The sequence below is a fragment of the Mizuhopecten yessoensis genome, unplaced genomic scaffold (genome assembly GCF_002113885.1).
Source record: "Mizuhopecten yessoensis strain PY_sf001 unplaced genomic scaffold, ASM211388v2 scaffold4001, whole genome shotgun sequence".
NCBI classification, from domain to species: Eukaryota; Metazoa; Mollusca; class Bivalvia; order Pectinida; family Pectinidae; genus Mizuhopecten; species Mizuhopecten yessoensis.
This window is the reverse complement of record NW_018405326.1, coordinates 71,119-96,985: the sequence shown is the minus strand read 5'-3', so window position 1 is coordinate 96,985 and position 25,867 is coordinate 71,119. Positions and strand designations below refer to the sequence as shown.

Sequence of the window (25,867 nt, the reverse complement as noted above, 5' to 3'; positions counted from 1 at the left end):
AGGTGCTAGTTTCAAATCCTTTTTAGTCTGAAATCTGTATGCTAGATATTGAGTAAGGTGGTTTTATTGTTTTTTGTCACTTTGAATAATATTTCTGTTCATGTTAAAAACAAAATCAACTCTCTGTATAAATATATCAGGTGACCGTTAAGGCCCATGGGCCTCTTGTCTAGCATGCCGTTTGTCTCCATTTTCCTTCACAAAGTTTTTTTGTGTACGGTGAAAGTTCAACGTTGGTTGTATTCCATTTTGCCGACTGTTTGGCAATATTCTCATGATAAATATTTGTTCTTCTCCGAGTTAGTTTGTTAACAATTTCATCTCGAAATCGATCAACAATCGCTTTCCTAATTATAGTAATGGGTATTGACAAGAAGGCTTTTCCATGGGGTTACCCAATGTAGTTAATCTCTTTCTTTGGACTTTAAATAACCAGTCCTTTCTTCCTATCTGACAGGAATATATTCTTCATAGATACATTACGCTTGTGTCTACATATTATTTCAGTTGTGGTCCCATCTACTGCTCAATATGTCGTTCTTATATCTTTATGTTCCATTGTCTGAACTGTTTTAATCGCTAAACACCTGGAATAGATCTTGGTTCGATCTTTGGATGTTTGTAAATGGTCACTTGTTTGTTTTCAGGAAATCGACGGCCAGTCCCTGTTGTTGATGAAGAGGAGCGACGTGCTCACCGGCTTGTCACTCAGACTTGGCCCCGCCCTCAAAATATACCAGCACGTGACCAAGCTCCAGACGGCCAATCAAAAGCATTCCATCTACTGACGTGGCAGCCATCTTTATAATTATGATCAGATGTGAGACATAATTATATTCTGGTGTTTATCACATAATATAATTAATATATTGTTGCATATCAATCGCAAAAAAATATTACCTTGTTCATGGAATGACTAACTTTAATGACGGTATAACGCACTGTGACGAGCTAATACGAAATATTATACTACGACGCTAGTTAACTAGAGTTACGCCTTTACGGTATCTTCAGGAAAGATGCCTGTATGGGATTCTGTCCTATTGTGTCTTGTTAAACTCTACACGTGTTGAACACGTGTGGACACTAATTTTCGATTGTCAACCTTTGACGTTTTTATGTACCTGACAACTATGACATTATTATTAAACTTCTAGTGTATGATGTAAGGATCTCTGTCCTACTGCTGGCAAAACGATTTCCAAACTTAGAGTAGTCTCCCCTACCTATAGAAGGAGCGATTGTTTGTTTTTATCGGAAGTCGGGAAACGAATACCGGTTTGTGTTGCAGGTTTTGTATCAAAACACTGTTGCTGACTTATTTTGCCATATTTTGATTATTTTCCGTTACAGTTCCGCAGAGTATCGATTTATTTTCTGTAACAATTTATCAAAGGTATAGCAATTCTGATAAAAAAAAAAAAAAAAAGTTTCCAACTCATAGTTAAAGTTTTCGGCAGTGGTATGGGATTCCTTTTTAATTGAAAACATTTGTTAAACCCTGATTTGAATGAATTCGCAGATTTGTTATGATGTTTATATTAACGACCCTTCCAATAACACGCTATTTACCGCGTGTTATTACATCGTAGTCAGAAGGAATCTTGTAATGGTGGTTAACATATTGTACTGTCGTTATTACTGGTAATCATATAAATTCCTCGAGGTATTTATGGAAGCGTAATTCACGAGGAGATACGATGCCAGATTTAAGCATTGAAACAATCGAAACATAATTATCGCTGTTTATTTTGTAAATATATATCCTTGTGATTATGTTGTATGAAAACAGCACGTCGTCACCTTGTTAGAGTCACGTGCAGGCTCGGTCCTCTCCTACTGCTTCTTCCTAACACCCAGACAGAGGTCACTGGAATAAGTGCAATTGTTGCAACTTCTTTACTAGCCAGTGACACTTTAGACATAATAAGGTATATTTTTGTTTGGATTCAAAGGGAAGATATTTTCGGCTGACAGGAATGCTCTTAGCATACCCAAAAGTCTGTATAATTCGATATGTTTGAATTCGCGTTCGTCTCTCCTTATGTGTAAACCCAAAATATGTCAAATCTCGCGGAATTTTTGTTACCAACTGGGATTGTTTAAAATCCCGTCATATACGTATATTTACGTTTCATTGTGATAAGTAGGAAAATTCCATGAAACAAGTATGTGTCGTCGAAGGGATTTTTAATCGAAAGATTTGTAAGTCAAGTTTTTGAGAGGATTTCTAATAAACCGGTGCAAAATAATCTTTTGATATTCTCATGGAAGTATCCCATTACTTTAAAAGTCCATGAAAATGCATGTTTGTTTTATAAACAGCAGGACACTGCAGCGACAGTTGCCAAAAACCTTTGTTTATTATATCACTGACCAGTGTTTATTATATCACTGACCAGTGCGGTCCTGATAAAACCTTTGTTTGTTATATCACTGACCAGTGCGGTCCTGGTATAACCTTTGTTTATTATATCACTGACCAGTGTTTATTGTATCACTGACCAGTGTTTATTATATCACTGACCAGTGCGGTCCTGATATAACCTTTGTTTATTATATCACTGACCAGTGCGGTCCTGGTATAACCTTTGTTTGTTATATCACTGACCAGTGTTTATTATATCACTGACCAGTGTTTATTATATCACTGAACAGTGCGGTCCTGATATAACCTTTGTTTATTATATCACTGCCCAGTGCGGTCCTGATAAAACATTTGTTTATTATATCACTGACCAGTGCGGTCCTGATATAACCTTTGTTTATTATATTACTGACCAGTGCGGTCCTGATAAAACATTTGTTTATTATATCACTGACCAGTGCGGTCCTGGTATAACCTTTGTTTATTATATCACTGACCAGTGTTTATTATATCACTGACCAGTGCGGTCCTGATAAAACTTTTGTTTATTATATTACTGACCAGTGCGGTCCTGGTATAACCTCACGGCCGACGACGGTACGGTCAATTGTGTTGCCAGTACTTTGTCGGGTATAGATAAATCTATCATGACCACCTCGGCATCAAATTGTCTGCCTCACATTGCTTACTTGTCAATATGAGTATATTAACTGTTCTGAAATTAAAATACATATTTGTTATGGTTGCTATGACCTTTGATTAGCAGGACAGACTCCGTATCACTCTAAGTAAAGAACATGTAAGGACCTTTTGTTAAAAACCAAATCCAGGACCAGAAAACCACTCGGTCATATTTACTGATTTAAAATGTTCTGAACAATCTGATATAACTTCAAGTCTCTACTAATCAAGCCTCATTTCAATGGGGCAGTTGATCTAATTAATTAACCAGTATTGTACAAACCTATTTACTAATGGTTTATATTAATGTGACTTTAATTCTATACACTGACGGTATAATGTGACCGGGCGGAACGCTGTGTTGGGTGCTTTCGGCATGGATTTTCAGTGAGATAGCACTATAAAGTCGGCATCAGATCCGCGCTATCACAAAGAGACAATTACACCAACATGCCCGGCCTCCGGCACACATACACACATGCACGCTTACACAACTCACATGGAGGCACGTCCTTAAATTACCTTAGCTGTTAATAGGACGTTAATCGAAATTAAACCAAAACCAAAACTAGACACTGACGCATCTTAACGAGAGTAGTCTGTGTATTTGACAGCACAGGGTCCCGGCACTCTATGGGTGGAGGGATGGTAGGATTACTTAATTACAATGGAGGACACACTAATTAAGTGTCTTGTCCCTGTGTTTTAGAGCTGATTTTAATTATGGAAGAGTTCATACATCACCGGTTTTATTTCTGAAATGTTGACGAATGTTATTCTCTTGTCTTGTTTGAATGTTGGATTAAGGATATAAACTTATTCAATATTTAAAGTTATAAATTTGTGTCGATTTGACGCCGTCAAAAGATGTCGTTTCACGGTTAGAACTTGAGAAGTTCTTTCACAGTTTACAGACAAGAGGTGTTCCGAGAAAATAGTACAGAAGGCGTTAATTCTAATTTTAAGACGACATTGTACATTTTACGTGTTTCTTTTCACAGTCATATGAATATTTCAAGCTGTGTCTCTACATATGAAATTTCAATAATATATCAAAATGTTTAATACTTGAAAATATCCTGAATACAAATCGATTATGAACCGATGAGGCCTCAGACGGATGGAAGTGATATTTCGGAAGTAAATAGTTATTATCTTCGTCAGTTGTTCTGTGCCATGATTGTTAAACTTGACATAATGGAGGAAATTAAATCAATTAATATTTTGCCGATCTTATATGAAATTTGTTTTTTGTTCTTCTTGTTTGTGACTGATGTTATTGATGTTCATGAAATGATGGAAGAAATAAAACATGTTGTTAATATTTTGAAGATAGAAATGTTTGTTGTTTTTCGTGTACAAACTGACACTCTGTATGCGAGAGTCGCCTCCCCTTGCTTCAACTCTTTCATAGCCTTTTATTTTATTTGCAATATGCAACAATGCCTTTGTGCTTTACACACATTTAAACATGACAATGACATAATGGCAATAATAAATACATATTTACATGAATTTTATAGCAGCAAAATAACACACGTTTACAAGGAACATATTCATTCACAATAGTAAGCATGAACACAGGATGCAATAGACTTTTAACAAAAAATTAATGCGAAGCGAAGGATGCAAGGAATTAATTTGATTCACACATTAAACAAAATTGCATGTCTTATAGTTAAATTTCTAATAATAAAATTGTTTTCTGAAGAAACAAGTTCAACAAATCTGTCCATATTTGGTCTACAGTAATATGTTTTTTCAAAAAATTTGATCTAATTTCAGAGTATAACGGGCATTCCATAACAAATTGATATTCATCTTCAATTTTAGTACACACACTACAATATCGCATTTCTGCAGGTATTGGGTTAGGTCTATGCCATCTCCCTGTTTCTATATTTAATCTATGGGCAGATATACGAAGCGCTGTTAAAGATTTTCTATTTTTTTAACGTTTACTATATCAAGATATTTCTTATAACTCATTTGATAAACGTATATAACATCTTGCTCTTGGCGAGTCAACAAGAGCACTATGCCAATCCTGTATAAAAATATCCCTCACTCTGGTCTGAAATAATTCTAAAAATACTTTTTCATCTCCAACTCCTTGTTCGATCCATACATGTCCGAAACCATAAGTACATAATAATGTTTTCACTAACTTTGCCCAATTTATCACACGTGACGTGTCCGCTCGTGTATAAAGCTCACCATAGACTGACTGGACTAAAACGTTTTTCTGTTTATGACCAATATTTCATATTTTTAACGTATCTTTTAAATTTAAGGGGAAGACAACCCAGTTCTCCATAAACAAAATTGTTTTGCGTAGAAGATTTAACTCCGAGTAACCGCTTACAAAATTTCAAGTGCAGTTTTTCTATCGCCATCGCCGAATGAAAACCCCAAACTTCACATCCGTAACTCAATACAGGTCATACTAGTTTATCAAACAAACCATACACATGCTTTGGTGTTAAATTTATAAATTTTTGTAACTGTTTTTCTAATTGAAATAAAGATTTCGAGTCTTGGCCCGATACAGTTAATTGCGCTTCAGAAAACGACCCACCTGGAGTAAAAGCAACCCCTAAAAATGAGAACTTCTTAACTATCTGCATCCCATCCTCACCGAAGTAAAATCTTAAATTTTCTGGTAATCTTCCTCATATCATCTCCGACGAAGACAATTTTGCCACAATAATTCGGCCTCAGCAGGCCTATTTTAGCCTCCTGAAATATAAAGATACATTTAGAATAAGTGATGTTTTCATGCTTATTAAAACTAAAACAAAATACAAATGTCCACATATCCAAACTGATGACTAACCTTCAGACAATTTAGACAAAACTATTAATTTTTACACACGTTTAAAGAAATCACCGCTTTACTCTTCCTGAATTCATCAATATAAACAGGTGCACTCTGATTCCTAGGGTCTAGATGTAACGAAAATGAAAACGGACGAACCGTCATTCCATCAATGGTAGAACTATGCATGATCCAGAAAGACAGCTGGAGATTACACCGTCCTTAAATTACCATAGCTGTTGATAGGACGTTAAACAATACTAAACCAAACCAATACTATGAACAATCCGTCGCAACATTATGTTTAACCTTGACTAGGGTGTGAAGCCCTGTCATCTCGGGTGTGGTAACCTTCCGTAAGCGTAATCAACACTAATAGACGGTTTTTGGGGAGTACTTTTCAATGAAACTTGCATGGACGAAAAATGTTGTGTTTCCTTATCACAGGACTATGCTATTTTCTAAAATTAAAAAAAAAAAAATGTTTAAATCATCGACAAAAAACAAGTGTTATTTCAAACGGACAGTGTGGCACTATAGGTACCGTGAACCTTGGATCCTTGATGTTTCTTATGGTCAATTGTAGAGTTCATGATATAATTACCAAGTGTATAATTTGGCCATGTTGACCACAAAAAGTATCTAATAGATTTTCTAGGATGGAATACGTTTGTAAAGAAGATGATGTTCACAGTAAGGTAACGTGTGTTATTATGTTTTGAATCACAACTGTTTTCTTAATTAGTAAACTTCGAACATAAACTGGAATTTCAATGATCATTCAAGATCGTAATAAATCTAGTTTTTTTGCTACAATTCGGCTGGAACTGGTTTTAAATCAATAGTTTACAAGGTTACGTTAATCTGTGACCTGTGCAAGTTATTTCAGGAAGTAGTGTTGGCCTTTTCAGAAACAAATACTGTCAGCATTTATATGAACAAAATGGTGTTATAAAATGCGGCGATAATTAACGAAGAGTCATTAAGAATTGTTGAAAAATCCTGCTAAAACTCTGACAGTAAAATGAATAATTGAGGTGGCAAATGAAACGGGGACATTGTATCAAAATGTTTTGGTCTTGGTTTAAAATTTGACCAATATGACGTCATGCTGAGTCGGTGCAGTGAAAGGTGACTACTCTCTAGTAAGTACGTACATGTACTGTATACATCGGTACATGTACGAGTCATAGACATGTACACCCAATTAAGGTAAAAAAAAAGTGATGATGCGGTCAACTGACGGATGGCCATGGGATGGGTGAGTGATATAGCGAGACATGGATTTTTGCCTTGCAGTTAAAATTTAAAGTGCATATTCTAAAGAGTCTAGATTAAAGAGTACCGAGATAGAATCCTGCTTTTCATGTAATAAAAATGGCTATGAGGTCATTTCAGGTGATAAGTAATACACAACGACCCACACCGATTTGACCAGAGTGACGTCACCGTGAGTCTTAAGTACGTACTGTCCTTTTGGACAGGTGTGGGATGCTACCTTATGATGGATGGTAATGACAGCAATATTTACCTGTCTTAGGTACACATTTACAGGTAACTTACAGGTAACGTCTCACATACCTGCCCGGGGCCCCACAGTCTTGCTCTGGCTCGCGGGGAAACACATTTCTTACTAGTATATACTTCCTTGTTTTTCGTTACTTTATAATATAGTCAAGGACCACTGCTGTTAATATGTAAGGAATATGGAGTGTTAAAGGATTTGTAAAACTATATTGTGAATTGGAGAGTTTTGACCAGTATTTGTGTCTGTGACAATGACCAGCAGTGACCAGTCTCAGGTCCAGAGTCCGGTACTGGACATGTTGATGTGGTGGATGTTTATGTCCTGGATGGTCAGATACACTATGGCCAGTAAGTAAACACTATTTATTTACGTTAGGAGTTTGTCATCTTATCCCACTTTTCACTAATATTGTTACTTTTCTTTATCTGATTTTGTCCCAAAATATATGTTAGAACATTTTCTGTTTGTCACCAAAACCTATTTTTGCTTTTGCATTATACATCTTTGTACGCAAACATTTTATTAATTTTTATTTTATTTCTGCAAATGCCATCGCTTATCATCAAAATATAAACATTTACATTTGCATTCATAAGTTTTTTTTATATTTATTTGTCATGAAATATTTTGGTCAGTCGCGAGTTACTTTACTTTAAACTGAGCGTTCGCTTTATGTTATGGAGATCGGAAACAAAACGACCCTCCACATTCTAATTTGCAGTATTTATTTATGTTTCTCCATATAACCACCACCCACCACCATTATAATCTAATTATAAGTAACCATTATTTCTGGGGATTTATGTGAAAAAGTGATAACTTCCACAGAATTTCAGTTATTGCTTGACGATACTCTCGCTATAGTTCCGTATCTGAATGCTGAAGGTAGGCGTGTATTGGTTTACTTATATGCTACACGTGTATCTAGCTATACGCTACTAGTGTGTTCATGGCATATGTACGCGATACAGGTGTGAAATATGTATTGGTTTTGAAACATGATAGGTGCATTTAGTAACACGTGTGTTTTGTATCTAGCTAAACGATTCACGTGTGTAACTAGTTTCATGTGTGACATTTGTATCTAGCTACACGTGAATGAGTTGTAAAACTAGTTACACGTGTGTGGTATGTACCAAGTTACACGTGTGTGGTATATATCAAGTTACACGTGTGTGGTATGTATCAAGTTGCACGTGTCACATGACAGGTATACCTAGGTACATACTACACGTGTTGTATATGCTGAACGTATCTATAGTTACAAGTGTATGATGTGCCAGGGGTATCTAGCTACACGATACATGTGTTTTATATGCTAAGCGTATCTAGTTACACGTGTAAGAGATGCTAGTTGTATCTAATTACACGTGTAAGAGATGCTAGTTGTATCTCGTTACACGTGTAAGAGATGCTAGTTGTATCTTGTTACATGGTTTACGCGTATCTTATTTATCATTCAATTAAGGTTTAGCCGTTTTTCATTCGCTCTAAAACATCAAAGAGCGTGTTTCCATCACACGTGGTTAGACATCATACATGGAGCCGCTGTTTACACTCACGTACATTTCCGTAAACATGTAATATGGCGTGCATCATTGATCATCACCGAACATTCCGGACATTTCTAACAAAACCAAACACCACACTATTTACTCACATGCATAACAATCATTTATCATGATCCATTGTTCACATCCTCCTATGTCGGGTTCAGTTATCTTTGATGTGTGCGAATGTCCTCGACCTCGTCATTTACATAACACGGGAAACAACAACTAAAACAGGGTTGTGTTGTGTTACATGTAGATATAAAGTTAATATGATAGACTTAAAACTTAGCATCATGTTTAAAAGTCGTAGGCTGTTAGCATGCCAGCGAACCTGAATTCAAAAGTGATACTACAAAAATGTAACCAATTAAGATTTTTCTTCAATTTATTTTCGCTGCCTTTTAATAGTTCAATTTCACGTAATAGAACATGAAAATGTTTTTTTTTACTTTGTGAATATTTGGCCAATGTTTCAATGAACGACTATATGTAATTAAGGCTATAAGTAAAAGGTACGTAAACAAAGCAACACAAGGGAGATAAACCTAGTTAGGGTTATATTTTACAGACAGAGTAACGATAGAATGCTGTAGAATATATTTATAAATCTCGTTTACGCATCGAGTTGAACGCGAATCCATCTTCTTCTGACAGTCCTCGAAATTACGCGTGCGCTAAACTTACTCTTTAGAAAAAATCATGTGAAACTCATGTGAATCAATTTCACGTGAATTTCATGTGAATTTCACGTGAGTTTCAGCTGAAATGAGTTTCACGTGAAATTCACGCGAACAAAATTTGCCTGTGTATCTACACTATACGGCTGTCATGTGTTTACATATAAGCTCAAGACATAAAATTGTTGTTTGGACATCCGTTCATACATCTTCAGCAGGCTTGTCATTCATCATTTGGCACTACAGGTATATACAGGTATTTACAAAGACAGAGGCCTGTGAGTTACGGATTACTGTCGTCTCCTTGTTAACAACGTTTATATACAAAACATGTACCAGTCATCTGTGTGACGAATAACATTTCGCCTGGCATACTACGTTTGTATACATTCACAAACCAGTGTTTATGGACTGATGAACGCAATATAGCCCTGATCACTACGGTTATATACAGCAACATACCGTCTTTTTACCTCATTTAGTTTCTGTTTAACACTTCAGCTCTACACCTCAATTCAGTGTAGAAGGCTTTTGATCAAGACACTACACATGTCTTGGATTTTCACTACAAATTTTGTTTGATAACTGAATATTTAGCAAGAATGACATGGTTCGATATATATAATTAGTGACTGAAAGTTTACTGAATATTAAAGGAAACATCAGGAAGGGTGTAGTGATAACTTAGCATTGGGAGCTCCTGGATGGTTTATTTGGGGGAAGCACGCGTCTTTGTCTCATCCATATCAATCAAGGGGAAACAAAGTAATAATATATCGAAAGAATGAGAAAAAAACAAACAAAAGGTAAACAAGTAAAGTCATATATAAGATACTTTGAAATTGGTTTGCTGCTGATATTTGAGGATATTTTAGTATTAAAAGATATAAAGCATTATGGCTAATTTTCAATAGAAGTTCTGAACTTTCCATTGTACCATTAACAGGTAAAAATGATAAGTTAAAAGATTAATGTAAAACAATTTTTGACAAAGATAGCGCCCATGAATAATTGTGGGCGTAAAGCGACCAACTATATCCTGTCATACTCTGTGTTCGGTTCCTTCAATTAATTAAAAGGTGAAATTATGGCCGTGTTCGTATGTATTGACATTCCATGTCTAGGCAACGTGTTCCTGACAACCCTTTATTTCAGAGTTGACCCGTCCTACAGTCATATTTAATAATGGCTAGTTTGAAAACAAGAGATATTTTTTATTTTGTTGAAAAGTCTGTCAAATTCTATTATACACATTATTTATATGTATGAAGTTAAAATGCATCACATTCGGTTTGTTATTGTTGCCATATTGAACTCCAAACAAGTTTGCCCAAGGGAAGAAACATGAATAGCCACGCCCACCTTTGCCCAAGAGAGTAAGATTACAATGTATAACAAGAGATATCGAGGTACAATACCACTTCCTGGTTGTAATACAAGACTGACACACGTCGGGTGTCAGTCACCCTACACGGATGTGGATTTCACACTTGATTGATTGTAATGTACATATTAGTGTTTGAGTCACAATCTAAATATATATTCTTCCGCTGTATTTCGATAAAATTGATTATATCAGCGATATTTTTTTATTCTATTTAAATCGATTGTGAGTTTTGGGATCTGTCATGATTGCTGCACAATAACTACTTTTTGTTTGTTTTTGTTTTTTATATTATTTTTATACAGTGAAACATAAAATAAACATTGTTATCATATGATAACTTGATTTCCCACTTGAATTTCACACTGTAATGAGACACCATCATATTGTAACTAAAAATAAACCATATATTGAATAAATGATGATAATCTAGTTTGTCTTATATTTAAAATACTGCAATTGACCAATCAAAAACGTGTTATAGAATGCGGAGTTTAAAACAAACACGGTAATCGTTTTGTTTGCTCAACTACATATTTTTACACTCACAGAGCAGTAGTGAAGTAAGAATGCTTTGACCATCTTGTAATGTTCTTAGTTACACCAACATTTCTGGGTTGGACCAAATTTCTGTCAATCTACATCTTGTTTATACAACGATGATCACAGCAGGGGTTGATAGAAACATCTTGTGATGTTTGGTCCAAATGAAAACAACACAGCATGCCGTGTATGTATGTCAGTTTGATGAACTGTAACGTTAAATCGGACGGACAGAACTTGTGTTGCATTCAATAGGAATTTGTCTTGGGTGACATTCCATACCATAAACACCCCCAACAGACATGTCTATATAAACACCCCCTACAGACATGTTTATATAAACACCCCATACAGACATGTCTATATAAACACCCCCTACAAACATGTTTATATAAACACCCCCTACCGACATGTCTATATAAACACCCCATACAGACATGTCTATATAAACCCCCCCTACAGACATGTTTATATAAACACCCCATACAGACATGTCTATATAAAAACCCCATACAGACATGTCTATATAAACACCCCATACACACATGTCTATATAAACACCCCATACAGACATGTCTCTATAAACACCCCATACAGACATATATATAAACACCCCCTACAGACATGTCTATATAAACACGCCCTACAGACATGTCTATATAAACACCCCATACAGACATGTCTATATAAACCCCCCCTACAAACATGTTTATATAAACCCCCCCTACCGACATGTCTATATAAACACCCCATACAGACATGTATATATAAACACCCCATACAGACATGTCTATATAGACACCCCATACAGACATGTCTATATAAACACCCCAAACAGACATGTCTATATAAACACCCCCTACAGACATGCCTATATAAACACCCCATACAGACATGTCTATATAAACACCCCATACAGACATATATATAAACACCCCCTACAGACATGTCTATATAAACACACCCTACAGACATGTCTATATAAACACCCCCTACAGACATGTATATATAAACACCCCATACAGACATGTCTATATAGACACCCCATACAGACATGTCTATATAAACACCCCCGACAAACATGTTTATATAAACACCCCCTACCGACATGTCTATATAAACCCCCCATACAGACATGTCTATATAAACACCCCATACACACATGTCTATATAAACACCCCATACAGACATGTCTCTATAAACACCCCATACAGACATATATATAAACACCCCCTACAGACATGTCTATATAAACTCCCCTTACAGACATGTCTATATAAACTCCCCCTACAGACATGTTTATATAAACACCCCCTACAGACATGTCTATATAAACGCCCCCTACAGACATGTTTATATAAACACCCCCTTCAGACATGTCTATATAAACACCCCATACAGACATGTCTATATAAACACCCCCTACAGACATGTTTATATAAACACCTATATGTACTACATCATTTTAAAGTTTTCTATCTGACTTTTAATTTTCAAACGAACACATATTAAAGGTTCACATTTACTTATAATACTCAATGAGTTTGACCTCTTTACGCTTCAGTAATACTTAATGAGTTTGACCTCTTTACGCTTCAGTAATACTCAATGAGTTTGACCTCTTTACGCTTCAGTAATACTCAATGAGTTTGACCTCTTTACGCTTCAGTAATACTCAATGAGTTTGACCTCTTTACGCTTCAGTAATACTCAATTAGTTTGACCTTTTTACGCTTCAGTAATACTTAGTGAGTTTGACCTCTTTACGCTTCAGTAATACTTAATGAGTTTGACCGCTTTACGCTTCAGTAATAATCAATTAGTTTGACCTCTTTACGCTTCAGTAATACTTAATGCGTTTGACCTCTTTACGCTTGAGTAATACTTAATGAGTTTGACCTCTTTACGCTTCAGTAATACTCAATTAGTTTGACCTCTTTACGCTTCAGTTGATAGCATGTCGAAGTATTACAGTAGTGCATCAGTATAACATGTTCTCACTTCTACCATGTATATGCCATTCACGTGACTGTAATGACATTGCAATGGTCAACAAAATAAGTCTCTTGGACCTCAAATATAGACTCTGATAACTAACAATAGTGTAATTATTGGAGAGGAGAAGCGAGCATTGGTGTGATGAAGCATTTCCAACGGATGTATAGTGTGTGTCTTGCCGTCATGTATTCATCCTTTGATCATGCAGTGTCTTCTCTGTACAGGATTTGGAATTAGACATCAAGACAGAATTATTTTATAATAAGACATTTTACTTTTATGTTTGACTTATAACAATGCTATGTTTCAGATCCTTGTCCATCTGGTTCTTTCGGAGATTTGTGTCAATACAAGTGTCACTGCCAGTTTGGTGGCGCATGTTCACCCACAACAGGGGAGTGCTTTGCCGGATGCGAGGAGGGATACATAGGAAAACCTTCTTGTCAGATAGGTAGATAACTTTACTTTTTACAATGGTATTTAAACTCGGCGTTTGTCTGATATACCCGGTAATTGTATTAAAGAGGATAAATATTTCAAGTATGCATACAATTCAAACATTTAATGACGACACTAGTACGTATAAATAATATCCCGGTTAACAAGGTTCCAGATCAGAAACTTGTCCAAAATATAGAAGCTATTCGTTGAATGTTCGAGGCACGTGCGTTACGCGTTTATATGTTTTATCTCTTAACAATGGTCATTTCAGAAAATGTGGCGTTAGGAAAGAAAACTGACCAGAATGGGGACACGACAGTAACGTCCAGTCTGGTGGTGGACGGTGACCGGAGGAAGGATGGCTCCACGTACGCTTGTTCACGCGTGGTGGACACGAAATATCCCTTCATTGCCTGGTGGTACGTCGACTTGGGTAGGAACCACAGTCTCAACAGAATCAAGATCTACTTCAGGGACGACTGTAAGTTGGCCTCGTGTTTTGTAGCTCTTTAGGTTCAGGGATTAATTGGCCTTCTGTATTCCATAGCATGATCATGGGACGCAATAATTTGGAGGACCTTGTAGAATCGGGGGATTTCCTCTGTGTCTTCTCGTGAAAAGGAGTCGAAGAAAGCATATGTTCATCCCTCGACTATGTTTCTGCAATTTATTTCGGTGTCTGAAACTTTTCACATACCGTTTATCTATATTTTAACATAATATGAATATTTTGTGCAGATTGGCTGTTGAGACATCACTGATGATCTGCTACCGTGCAAAGATGTACAAAAATGGTTGTATTATTTCTATTTCGCCTTTACAGTGCCAATCAATAAGCCGAGACGAGAAGGGGTGAGGGTTTACGTAGCAGCCACGCCCTTTGATTTTAACAGTAACTCATTGTGTTACAAGGACGTTCTCAAGGTAAGGCTGTTCAGTGGGGCGACGTGGTTCAATGCTGGGAATTCATTTCATAATTCGATAATTGAAATGAAATATGTTTCATTAAATGAAATCAATCATTATTATTTTGTTTATATAAAAAGATAATCTAGAGTATTTTGATTATGAAAACGAAACTGGCATGTTCAAAATGATCATATCCACATGAACCTTATTTATATTTTTGCAGAAAATTTATGAAAAATCAATTTTAAAATTGATTCAAGATTTATTTAGTGCATAAAGCTTACTGCAACATATTGTCCTGAGCTTAATAAATATAATGTGTCATTATATTAATGTTCCTATTTTGCCTTTTCCTTTTTCCAGCTCAATTGTATTTGAACATATTTGTTTTTTTATTATGTTCAGTTGTTCCTAACCTTGTATTAATGTATAATATATATATTTATAAACCTTCACCATGTCTGTATTAATGTATACTTACCAGCCCTGAGTTCCAAACCTTGTATTAATGTTTACTATAAATATAATATAAATATAACATATATATCTATAAACCTTCACCATGTCTATATTAATGTATAATTACCAGCCCTGTGTTCCAAACCTTGTATTAATGTATAATATAAATATAATATAAATATAATGTCTGTATTAATGTATACTTACCAGCCCTGTGTTTCAAACCTTGTATTAATGTATAATATAAATATAATATAAATATAACATATATATTTCTAAACCTTCACCATGTCTGTATTAATGTATAATTACCAGCCCTGTGTTCCAAACCTTATTCAACAAAGGAATCCTGAACAGTTTGTCAGAGTGAGAAATAACTACCAGAACTTTGTTTATCTAATAATGAGATGAATTTATTTCAAATGCTAATGTTTTGTGTTTTTATATATAAGTTATAAGCTTATGCTAAAATATACTTAAAAAAAGAACGTTTCAAAGAATTAAAAAGTATGTTTATTACGATCAGGCGTTTTATCAATATCAACAATTTGTTTGTTTTTCCTTTGTAGAAAGATGGTATAATAGCGCCCCCGAATGTGTTAGACCTGAAGAATTGTTCCACCAGTGGGCGTTACGTGGTTGTATATAATGAGAGACCTCTCGTAGACCCCCTTAACTGTCCAACGGCTACCTATTCCTGCTGGGCTAACCTCGAGATATGTGAGGTGGAAGTTTATGGTAAGTACCACCAGTGGGCGTTACGTGGTTGTATATAATGAGAGACCTCTCGTAGACCCCCTTAACTGTCCAACGGCTACCTATTCCTGCTAGGCTAACCTCGAGATATGTGAGGTGGAAGTCTATGGTAACTACCACCAGTGGGCGTTACGTGGTTGTATATAATGAGAGACCTCTCGTAGTCCCCCTTAACTGTCCAACGACTACCTTTTCCTGCTGGGCTAACCTCGAGATATGTGAGGTAGAAGTCTATGGTAAGTACCACCAGTGGGCGTTACGTAGTTGTATATAATGAGAGACCTCTCGTAGCCCCCCTTAACTGTCCATCGACTACCCATTCCTGCTAGGCTAACCTCGAGATATGTGAGGTGGCAGTCTATGGTAACTACCACCAGTGGGCGTTACGTGGTTGTATATACTGAGAGACCTCTCGTAGACCCCCTTAACTGTCCAACGACTACCTATTCCTGCTGGGCTAACCTCGAGATATGTGAGGTGGAAGTCTATGATAAGTACTGATGAAGGGATTTCAGTTATAAGAGAATGACCAATAACTTAATTTACAACACAATTATACTCATTAATACGATAATAATATTGAAATCACATCGTAGAGTGAATGCTGGAATGAGCGTAATGCAGAGCTGAAAATGTTTTTTTTAACGCGTTCAGAAAGTCAATGTTGTTATGACCTCATGCATGTTGAAAAAATAATTTTCATTCCTTATATTTACAATTTTAAGTGCTTTAAATTTTCCGATGCAATCATAAATAAAAAAAATACAGGTATGGTTTTTCTTTTTATACATGGGGGCAACGCAGTGGAGAGAACTGCGTATTTTCGCGGGAAAATGTTAAACTTTCAATGGGAGTCCTAGCAACAGCATAACAACAAACAAACAAAACATGGTTCCATTTTTAAAATTTAATTTATAGAATTTCTACAAGTCGCATATTACTATCATATACTTTACACTCCTTATTTTAGCTTTAAAATCAAGCTAATCATGTTAATGTTAATTCATATTAGCATAACAAAACTACATCGTTGGCTGTTTCACCGCGGACGTGAAGCAAGCACGCCCTGAACTACGTCATTGTAGTGTATCAATTCGCGATAAAGAGGTCACCTGTTTATGCAAAAATGAATGTCATTTTCGTCAATGGGTCCAAGCATACAGATTGTAAATATTTAATTATAAAATTTAAAATGAAATAAGAGAAAGTTTGTTTTCTTTTAAACGTGTTTTCGGACATTTCTTCAATGAGATATTCATATATATAATCCATAAATACGAAATAACATGGCGCGGCATGACGTCACACTTTTTAGCATTTTGACGTGTAGTCTCAGATAGTGTGTTCTTTTGTTGGATAAGATCCATCATGCTATTTTATCATCATTCAGATCTATCACCTGTTGGATGCCTTCGTATGATGAAAGTGCATGCTTGTAATTATTTAATATCATAAATATTGTATTGTAAACCGTTGTGTTTCAGCGTGTACTGACGGAACGTTTGGCGATAACTGTGACAACTTCTGTCACTGTAAGAACGGAACATGTGATCAAAATACGGGCATTTGTCCAGGAGGAGAATGCCGGGAAGGATGGAAGGGGGAGCAATGTGACGTTGGTAAGATTTTTTGTTTTTGTTTTTTGTACGTCGTCATCGGTTTCAAGAAGTATATCTTAAAAATAAATACTGTGCAATCATGGGGAATAGTTTTTGTATGCGATTCATTTCAAGGATTTCGTAAAACCCTTTTTTTTAATACGAATTTTAATGTTTCATGAAACTGGTTGTCAAGTACAATGGAGAAACTAATCTCGTAAGAAATATGGCCATGTTACTTATTTTTTTCTAATTCCCCACGAAAGAACTACATCTGAAATACCACGAAATTTAAGCGCAAGCATACAAAGAAGGCAAACTATTTAAATGTTCAGTGTCTTTCAGTGTCACTTGCCAAAAGGAAATGCTGGTATGTATGTTATGCTGTGAAAACATCCAAGTGTGCACGTTTATTGATGTTTCTCTTATTTAAATGATTGTGAAATTTGACGTCATAGGTTGCCCGGATGGAAAATATGGTATCGGGTGTAATGAGACTTGTGGGAGGTGTCGTGATGGTGACGTATGTGAGACTTTGTTTGGCACGTGCCCCAACGGCTGTGAGGCTGGCTTTGACGGTCCCGCGTGTAAGGATGGTACGTATTGTATTCTTTTCAGGACCATATCTGCTAAGATTATATATTGTCAAAAAATAAAAATGTCGTGGAAATTGAAAAAAAGCTACTACGTTATGATGAAATGCAAGGGTATTTTTATCCCTAACTTTGTAGCAAAAGAGTAGGTTATCAGTTATCAAATAAGCCTAGATTTAGTTTAGCTAGTATCTTTCATGACAACTACATACACAACTGATAAGAAAATAATTGAAAGAGAACTTTACAGATCTGTTGGTCATGCAATGATCGATCGATCCATACCTCACTGTTTAATGTGAGGAGCAATCCGAATCCATTTTACGAACCGTTCACAGTCCACGTCATGATAGAATGGGACAATCAATGCATGGGTTTGCCATATTGACTATATGCATATTCAATTTCTGGGTGCAAGTATTGAAAGAGTGTTATCATTTTCACGAGAAATAGCTTTGTATTGCACGGTATATTTCTGGCTGGGTATGATATATAAAACTATATTTTTTTCGCAAAACGTAAGACAAGCTTATTTTGATTGGATCCTTGTTTGCAGCCTGCCCAGACTTCACCTATGGCCAGACGTGTCTTGGGAAGTGTGACAACTGTGCTAACAGTACAGACTGTGACAAGGTGACGGGATTCTGTCCCGGCAGGTGTGACAGGGGATGGCATGGCGTCAGGTGTGACGAACGTAAGATATCATGTATTTTAAATCATGGAGTTAAGTGGCAAAAAGCAACAAGTTAAGGATAGTTATGAACATGCAAGGATGCTTTTTTATCAGAACCTCTACCCATTTACATAATATGAAACTAAGCATTGACAAGATTTTGTAAACATCTTATTAATTTTGGATGAACTAAACATAAAATTTCTATTGAGAAATTAAAAAATATGCTTAATATATACCTACTATTCTATGTATTATCATACCGATATATTCGTCACAGGGTGTCCAGCTGGGACGTTTGGAATTAAATGTGACAAAAGATGTGGTCAGTGCCGTGGTGGTGACCAGTGTGACATCAACTCCGGCCAGTGTCCGAGCGGCTGTGAGCCGGGCTACGCCAAACCCTACTGTACAGGACGTAAGTAGACCTTTGTTTTACCTAACTCGTATTCATTAAGTGTACATTGTCAAGGGAATCGTTGTTACAAACTTAGTCAGCTTATCTAATCGTCAATTCAAATGTTCGAATTTAATTGTTTTGCTTTATTTTGGTCGGGTTGGTAATTAATAAAAGTGTATGTGATGCTCCAAGGTTTCAATACAACATATCAGGCTTTTACAACAGGGCCAGCGTTATTTAACAGGATCTTGGTTTTCAAAGCATAGTAATCTTAAAAGCACGTTAACGCACAATTTCTCAAATTTTGTTATCTAAAGAATAATCGTTAAAATTGTATAGATAGTTACGAAATATTCGTAATAACATGAAGACAAGAAACACACATTTCATAATAAATTTATGTAAAAAATATTGTGAAAATTTGAGATAAAAATTATTAAGCTTATCATGTTTGATCAATGAGATCTTCAATTTCTCTATTGTGTAATACATAACAATGATAAATGGCATCAATTATTATTATCTATATTCTGTATACGTTCACATCTGTATTAATCTCACCGGGTGACGGGTTCTGGTATGGCTGGTTGAAGATTAAGTTGCATATTATTTCATTTAATCCTTCCGGTTGTGGTTCTGATAACTATGTGTCTTTAAAAGTACTTATTTGATATTATGGGGTTTTCATATAGGTACAGTGGAGTTTCATTAATCTGTCTATACTTGCTTCTACCTTAACCTGAATAAGAAACAGCAGTAGTTTTACTACTGGAAGGCAAATATATGTAACCTAAACACTGATCGACTAAATATCTAGCAGGACAAACGGACCGGAAGTCGCTGGATGCATGCTGCTCGACTGTTTATGTTAGGGACAAGGTCGATGTCAGTTTTTCAATGTTTCTGGAACATTTTACTATTTTGTCTGTTCACCTCTCAGATTGTCCTAAAGGAACATTCGGTGTAAATTGTTCACGAAAATGTAGCACATGTAACACGGAAATGTGCCATCACGTAACCGGAAGTTGCATCACAGGTTGTAAAGCTGGATGGACAGGCCCCACTTGCCTTAAACGTAAGACGAATTTATAGTATGAGATTTCAAAATTATTTAAGACATCAAATTATATATTTTAATTCAAACTCTGTTTTTGTTTCCTCACCAGAATTTAGTTACTTTCTACTATTGAAGACATATATCAATACATTTTAATTCTAGTGATTAAAACAGTTTAACTGAACACAATATCAATTATTTTATAAACTTGATGACTCTAATACTGAAGAATTCAAGCATTGCCGAGAGATATAAAACAGCCTCAAAGGTAAATACGTGTCTCTGACATCTAACGATGTGTCATGGCCGTTCGTGTATCATTTGATGTAGCATGCGGACAAGGACTATTTGGTGAAAATTGCGGAAGGTCATGTGACCATTGTCGTGACAGAAAGTGTAGTCACGTGACCGGACTGTGTGTGCAAGGATGCGTAGGGGGTTGGCGAAATCCTCGATGTGACCAGAGTAAGTCTAATGAACTATTTATTGTATAGCGTTATAGTGGTTATACTAACCCATTACTTCTCACTTCTATTCTATGTTTAAATGCATGATATCTATATTTTCGAGTTTCTCAGTCACTCTTAATATGGCCAATACTGGCTTTTATTTAACATGTTTTCTAGCATGCTTGGTAATGTTGACATGCATATATTTATACATGTATATAAAAATACTATAATTACATTGTATGCACAACTAACAGTCATAATGCGACATACATGGACATATGTTGTTAGTGTTAATGTGTAATTGTCATAGTACGTGCCGATGATATAACTTACCAAACACCACAGTTTACGAATGGAAGGGTTCAATGTGTACTTATACTGTATTCAAGCTAGACCCTTTTTTACTGCAGTGTGTCCACCAGGAACCTTTGGAAGTGACTGTAGCGCCGCCTGCGGCTCATGTGCAAACAGCGGCCCATGTCACCATGGAAACGGTGTGTGTACTGAAGGATGCGCTGACGGATGGAATGGTACTCGATGTGACAAAGGTACTGAACAAATAACTTTTGTGAAATCCCTCCTCACAAACAGTCCAAGGTCTTTGTCACCTCGAAACAAAATTACCTGAAACTACAGCCCGTTTTATATTAGCTGTATAATAACAATATCTTAGAACAATTCGCAAAAACTCTGGTCGGATAAAATATTTAATAGTACTAAAAAGGTTTTAATATGCTTTAAATGCAGTCAAATTTCGTTATCACAAAAACGAGATAACCATATTATTTCGAAGATGAATTTTGGTCTTCCAACAATTTATTACATTTTGTTTATATTTTTATTTTATTTTATTTTTTGTCATAACGAATGCATCCTCGAAATCAGGGGTGCATACAAGGTATGTGTTCTCGAGCGCGGAACACTTCGATGTCGAGAGGATGAATGAAGGTTGACTGTATATAACATTGTATAGCGTGTCTTCATATCATTGGGACTAACTCATTGCTACGTAAACTTTACGATTACACATCTTAATACCATACACCTGACATCCACATGTATTTATAGCCTGTCCGGACGGTACGTATGGTCTACAGTGTGCTCGCCCGTGCGGTCAATGTAGGAATAGGACAGTCTGTCATCATGTGACGGGATTGTGTGAGCTGGGCTGCTCCGAGGGATTCGTCGGTCCTAATTGTAAGTAACCCCTGTCTATGTCGGTGTCAGGTTAAATAGGGACTTATGACGTTAATGCACGTTGTCAAGCATATCTAACTGGTTAACAAGTTATGTTACAAGATTTGAAAGTATTGATTTATATGTAACACTGACGAAGATATCAACAATAGCATGACGTCATTGTTTCATGTAACAGTTATTGATACAGAAATAAAACCAAAAAAAACCCGGTATACTACCTATCTTTTGCGTATATTGCCTATTTTCGTGTACATTGGCGTTAAACATCGATCGCTCAATTATCTCATACACAATATTTATTACGTAAGAAAGACAAGTGAAGTAAATAGCGGATTAATATTCACGAGAAAAGTGTGGATAAATCAGCTCGTGTAATTCAAGTATTCGTAAAATATCAGTAATCAAAGTAGTAGTTTTTGGGACAAATTTGTGTCTCCATATCTCTAGCTTATGAATTGAGAATAATCAACTACTAATGTATATAATACCATCTCATTGATTTCTAGTACTTAGGCCTGGGAAGTTTTGTCTATAAATACGGTTTTGGAGAGAAATTCAAATTTCACGTTAATAAATTAAAACAAATTCAACCTGCATCAAAATATATCATATGTAAGATTTATTTTCTTTACTTAAACTACTGGTAAACTAAAACAGATACAACCGAGTTATCAATCATAAAGTATAGTATAGTATAGCATAGTGACAAGTCCAAAGTAGAATAGAAAAGAAACACACACAAAACAGCATCAACAGAAAAGTATGAAATAAAAGTATTTACGAGAAAATAAAACAGAAAAAATAAATCAACAAAAGCAGGAGACATCACAAGTAAAGGATGACGTCATCAACCCTAGCACACATAAATAATGACGTCATCAACCCTAGCACAAATAAATAATGACGGTATGGGCAGTAAACGTATAACATACTGTTTATTACAGGTAGGTTATAAAGCAAAGACTCGCATTCACACATTTGTTTTATTTTACAGGTGGAAAGAAATCTGTGAATACCGATGGCGAGGTTGTGATTCAGAGTGCAATCATAGGTGGCGCTTTAGCCCTCGTCTGTATCGTCGGCATCATAGTACTTGTCTGTTTAGCCAGGTAAGGGATCAAGTGACTCTTATGTTTTGTCATTGTTTTCTTGTTCATTGTTTTTTCTCGACGACGACACTCATCCTTACATTGTATGTCTGACGTCATAAACACAAGCTTACCTTTTATCGTAAACAACATCAACTTTATACCGAATATTGTCTTAACATAAAAAGTCGTGAAAACTTCCTGGTGGTCACCTACCCCTGATAAACGGACATACCAAAAGTCAAGTCTAACTTGCAGATATAATGCAAAGACTGTTGTCTACAATTAGGCAAAGAAAACGAAATTTATCAATTTAATATTAGGTAGTTTGTTTTAAGGCAATGGAGGAGGAAATTGCGTATTCAGAAGAAGAGGGGAACAGAGGCACCTGGAGATTCAGAGGCCAATGACGCCAACATCCAGAATACAACGTACCAAAACGCTAATATCAACAATGGTAAGTACAGGGAAGGATGTAAGGCTATCAGTTATAAGAAGAGATATCAACAATGGTAAGTACAGGGAAGGATGTAGGGGTGTCAGTTATAAGGAGATATATCAACAATAGTAAGTACAGGGAAGGATGTAAGGGTGTCAGTTATAAGGAGATATATCAACAATGGTAAGTAGAGGGAAGGATGTAAGGCTATCAGTTATAAGAAGATATATCAACAATGGTAAGTACAGGGAAGGATGTAAGGGTGTCAGTTATAAGGAGATATATCAACAATGGTAAGTACAGGGAAGGATGTAAGGCTATAAGTTGTAAGGAGATATATCAACAATGGTAAGTACAGGGAAGGATGTAAGGGAGTAAGTTGTAAGGAGATATATCAACAATGGTAAGGACAGGGAAGGATGTAAGGGTGTCATTTATAAGGAGATATATCAACAATGGAAAGTACAGGGAAGGATGGAAGGGTGTCAGTTATAAGGAGATATATCACTATCAGTTATAAGGAGATATATCAACATGGTAAGTACAGGGAAGGATTTAGGGGTGTCAGTTATAAGGAGATATAGCAACAATGGTAAGTACAGGGAAGGCTGTAAGGGTGTCAGTTATAAGGAGATTCAACAATGGTAAGTACAGGGAAAGATGTAAGGGTGTCAGTTATAAGGAGACATATCAACAATGGTAAGTACAGGGAAGGCTGTAAGGGTGTCAGTTATAAGGAGACATATCAACAATGGTAAGTACAGGGAAGGCTGTAAGGGTGTCAGTTATAAGGAGATATATCACTATCAGTTATAAGGAGATATATCAACAATAGTAAGTCCAGGGAAGGATGTAAGGCTATCAGTTGTAAGGAGATATATCAACAATGGTAAGTGCAGGGAAGGATGTAAGGCTATCAGTTGTAAGGAGATATATCAACAATGGAAAGTACAGGGAAGGATGTAAGGGTATCAGTTATAAGGAGATATATCACTATCAGTTATAAGGAGATATATCAACACTAGTAAGTACAGGGAAGGATGTAAGGCTATCAGTTGTAAGGAGATATATCAACAATGGCAAGTACAGGGAAGGATGTAAGGCTGTCAGTTATAAGGAGATATATCACTATCAGTTATAAGGAGATATATCAACAATTAAGTACAGGGAAGGATGTAAGGCTGTCAGTTATAAGGAGATATATCAACAATAGTAAGTCCAGGGAAGGATGTAAGGCTATCAGTTGTAAGGAGATATATCAACAATGGTAAGGACAGGGAAGGATGTAAGGGTGTAAGTTGTAAGGAGATACATCAACAATGGTAAGTACAGGGAAAGATGTAAGGGTGTCAGTTATAAGTAGATATATCAACAATGGTAAGTACGGGGAAGGATGTAAGGCTATCAGTTGTAAGGAGATATATCAACAATGGTAAGGACAGGGAAGGATGTAAGGGTGTCAATTATAAGGAGATATATCAACAATTAAGTACAGGGAAGGATGTAAGGGTGTCATTTATAAGGAGATATATCAACAATTAAGTACAGGGAAGGATGTAAGGCTATCAGTTGTAAGGAGATATATCAACAATGGCAAGTACAGGGAAGGATGTAAGGGGGTAAGTTGTAAGGAGATATATCAACAATGGTAAGTGCAGGGAAGGATGTAAGGCTATCAGTTGTAAGGAGATATATCAACAATGGTAAGGACAGGGAAGGATGTAAGGGTGTCAGTTAGATGTAAGGCTATCAGTTATAAGGAAATATATCAACAATAGGAAGGACAGGGAAGGATGTAAGGCTATCAGTTGTAAGGAGATATATCAACAATGGTAAGTACAGGGAAGGATGTAAGGCTATCAGTTATAAGGGGTATATCAACAATGGTAAGTACAGGGAAGGATGTAAGGGTGTCAGTTATAAGGAGATATATCAACATGGTAAGTTCAGGGAAGGATGTAGGGGTGTCAGTTATAAGGAGGTATATCTCCTTATAATTGACACCCTTACATCCTTCCTTGTACTTACCATTGTTGATATACCCCTTATAACTGATAGCTTTACATACTTCCCTGTACTTACCATTGTCAGTTATAAGGAGATATATCTCCTTATAATTGACACCCTTACATCCTTCCCTGTACTTCCCATTGTTGATATATCTCCTGTTGATATATCTCCTTATAACTGACAATGGTAAGTACAGGGAAGGATGTAAGGGTGTCAATTATAAGGAGATATATCAACAATGG

At 36.0% G+C, this 25,867-nt stretch overlaps 2 protein-coding genes and 1 long non-coding RNA gene across 3 annotated transcripts in view; 2 read left to right on the top strand and 1 right to left on the bottom strand.

Annotated features, from left to right (window-relative positions):
• Positions 1 to 2,643, top strand: part of LOC110448320 (histone acetyltransferase KAT6A-like) — a 59,921-nt gene extending 57,278 nt beyond the window's left edge. The window contains exon 8 of the mRNA XM_021494493.1: positions 648 to 2,643. Coding sequence (XP_021350168.1) covers positions 648 to 788 — 141 coding nt within the window. The 3' untranslated portion in view covers positions 789 to 2,643. The remainder of the gene's footprint in view (positions 1 to 647) is intronic.
• Positions 1,904 to 4,375, bottom strand: LOC110448321. The gene is made up of 2 exons (XR_002462700.1): positions 2,844 to 4,375; positions 1,904 to 2,675 (listed from the first exon to the last, which is right to left on the bottom strand). It is a non-coding gene; the product is annotated as an uncharacterized LOC110448321 (long non-coding RNA).
• Positions 4,376 to 7,516: 3,141 nt separating this feature from the next.
• Positions 7,517 to 25,867, top strand: part of LOC110448315 (receptor-type tyrosine-protein phosphatase kappa-like) — a 49,290-nt gene continuing 30,939 nt past the window's right edge. Inside the window, exons 1-15 of the mRNA XM_021494489.1 lie at positions 7,517 to 7,742; positions 13,861 to 14,001; positions 14,263 to 14,472; positions 14,815 to 14,915; positions 15,929 to 16,097; positions 17,600 to 17,734; positions 18,172 to 18,309; positions 18,863 to 19,000; positions 19,260 to 19,397; positions 20,320 to 20,454; positions 20,767 to 20,901; positions 21,299 to 21,436; positions 21,957 to 22,085; positions 23,083 to 23,197; positions 23,515 to 23,633. Of these exons, the coding sequence (XP_021350164.1) occupies positions 7,646 to 7,742; positions 13,861 to 14,001; positions 14,263 to 14,472; positions 14,815 to 14,915; positions 15,929 to 16,097; positions 17,600 to 17,734; positions 18,172 to 18,309; positions 18,863 to 19,000; positions 19,260 to 19,397; positions 20,320 to 20,454; positions 20,767 to 20,901; positions 21,299 to 21,436; positions 21,957 to 22,085; positions 23,083 to 23,197; positions 23,515 to 23,633 (2,038 nt within the window). The 5' untranslated portion in view covers positions 7,517 to 7,645. The remainder of the gene's footprint in view (positions 7,743 to 13,860; positions 14,002 to 14,262; positions 14,473 to 14,814; positions 14,916 to 15,928; positions 16,098 to 17,599; positions 17,735 to 18,171; positions 18,310 to 18,862; positions 19,001 to 19,259; positions 19,398 to 20,319; positions 20,455 to 20,766; positions 20,902 to 21,298; positions 21,437 to 21,956; positions 22,086 to 23,082; positions 23,198 to 23,514; positions 23,634 to 25,867) is intronic.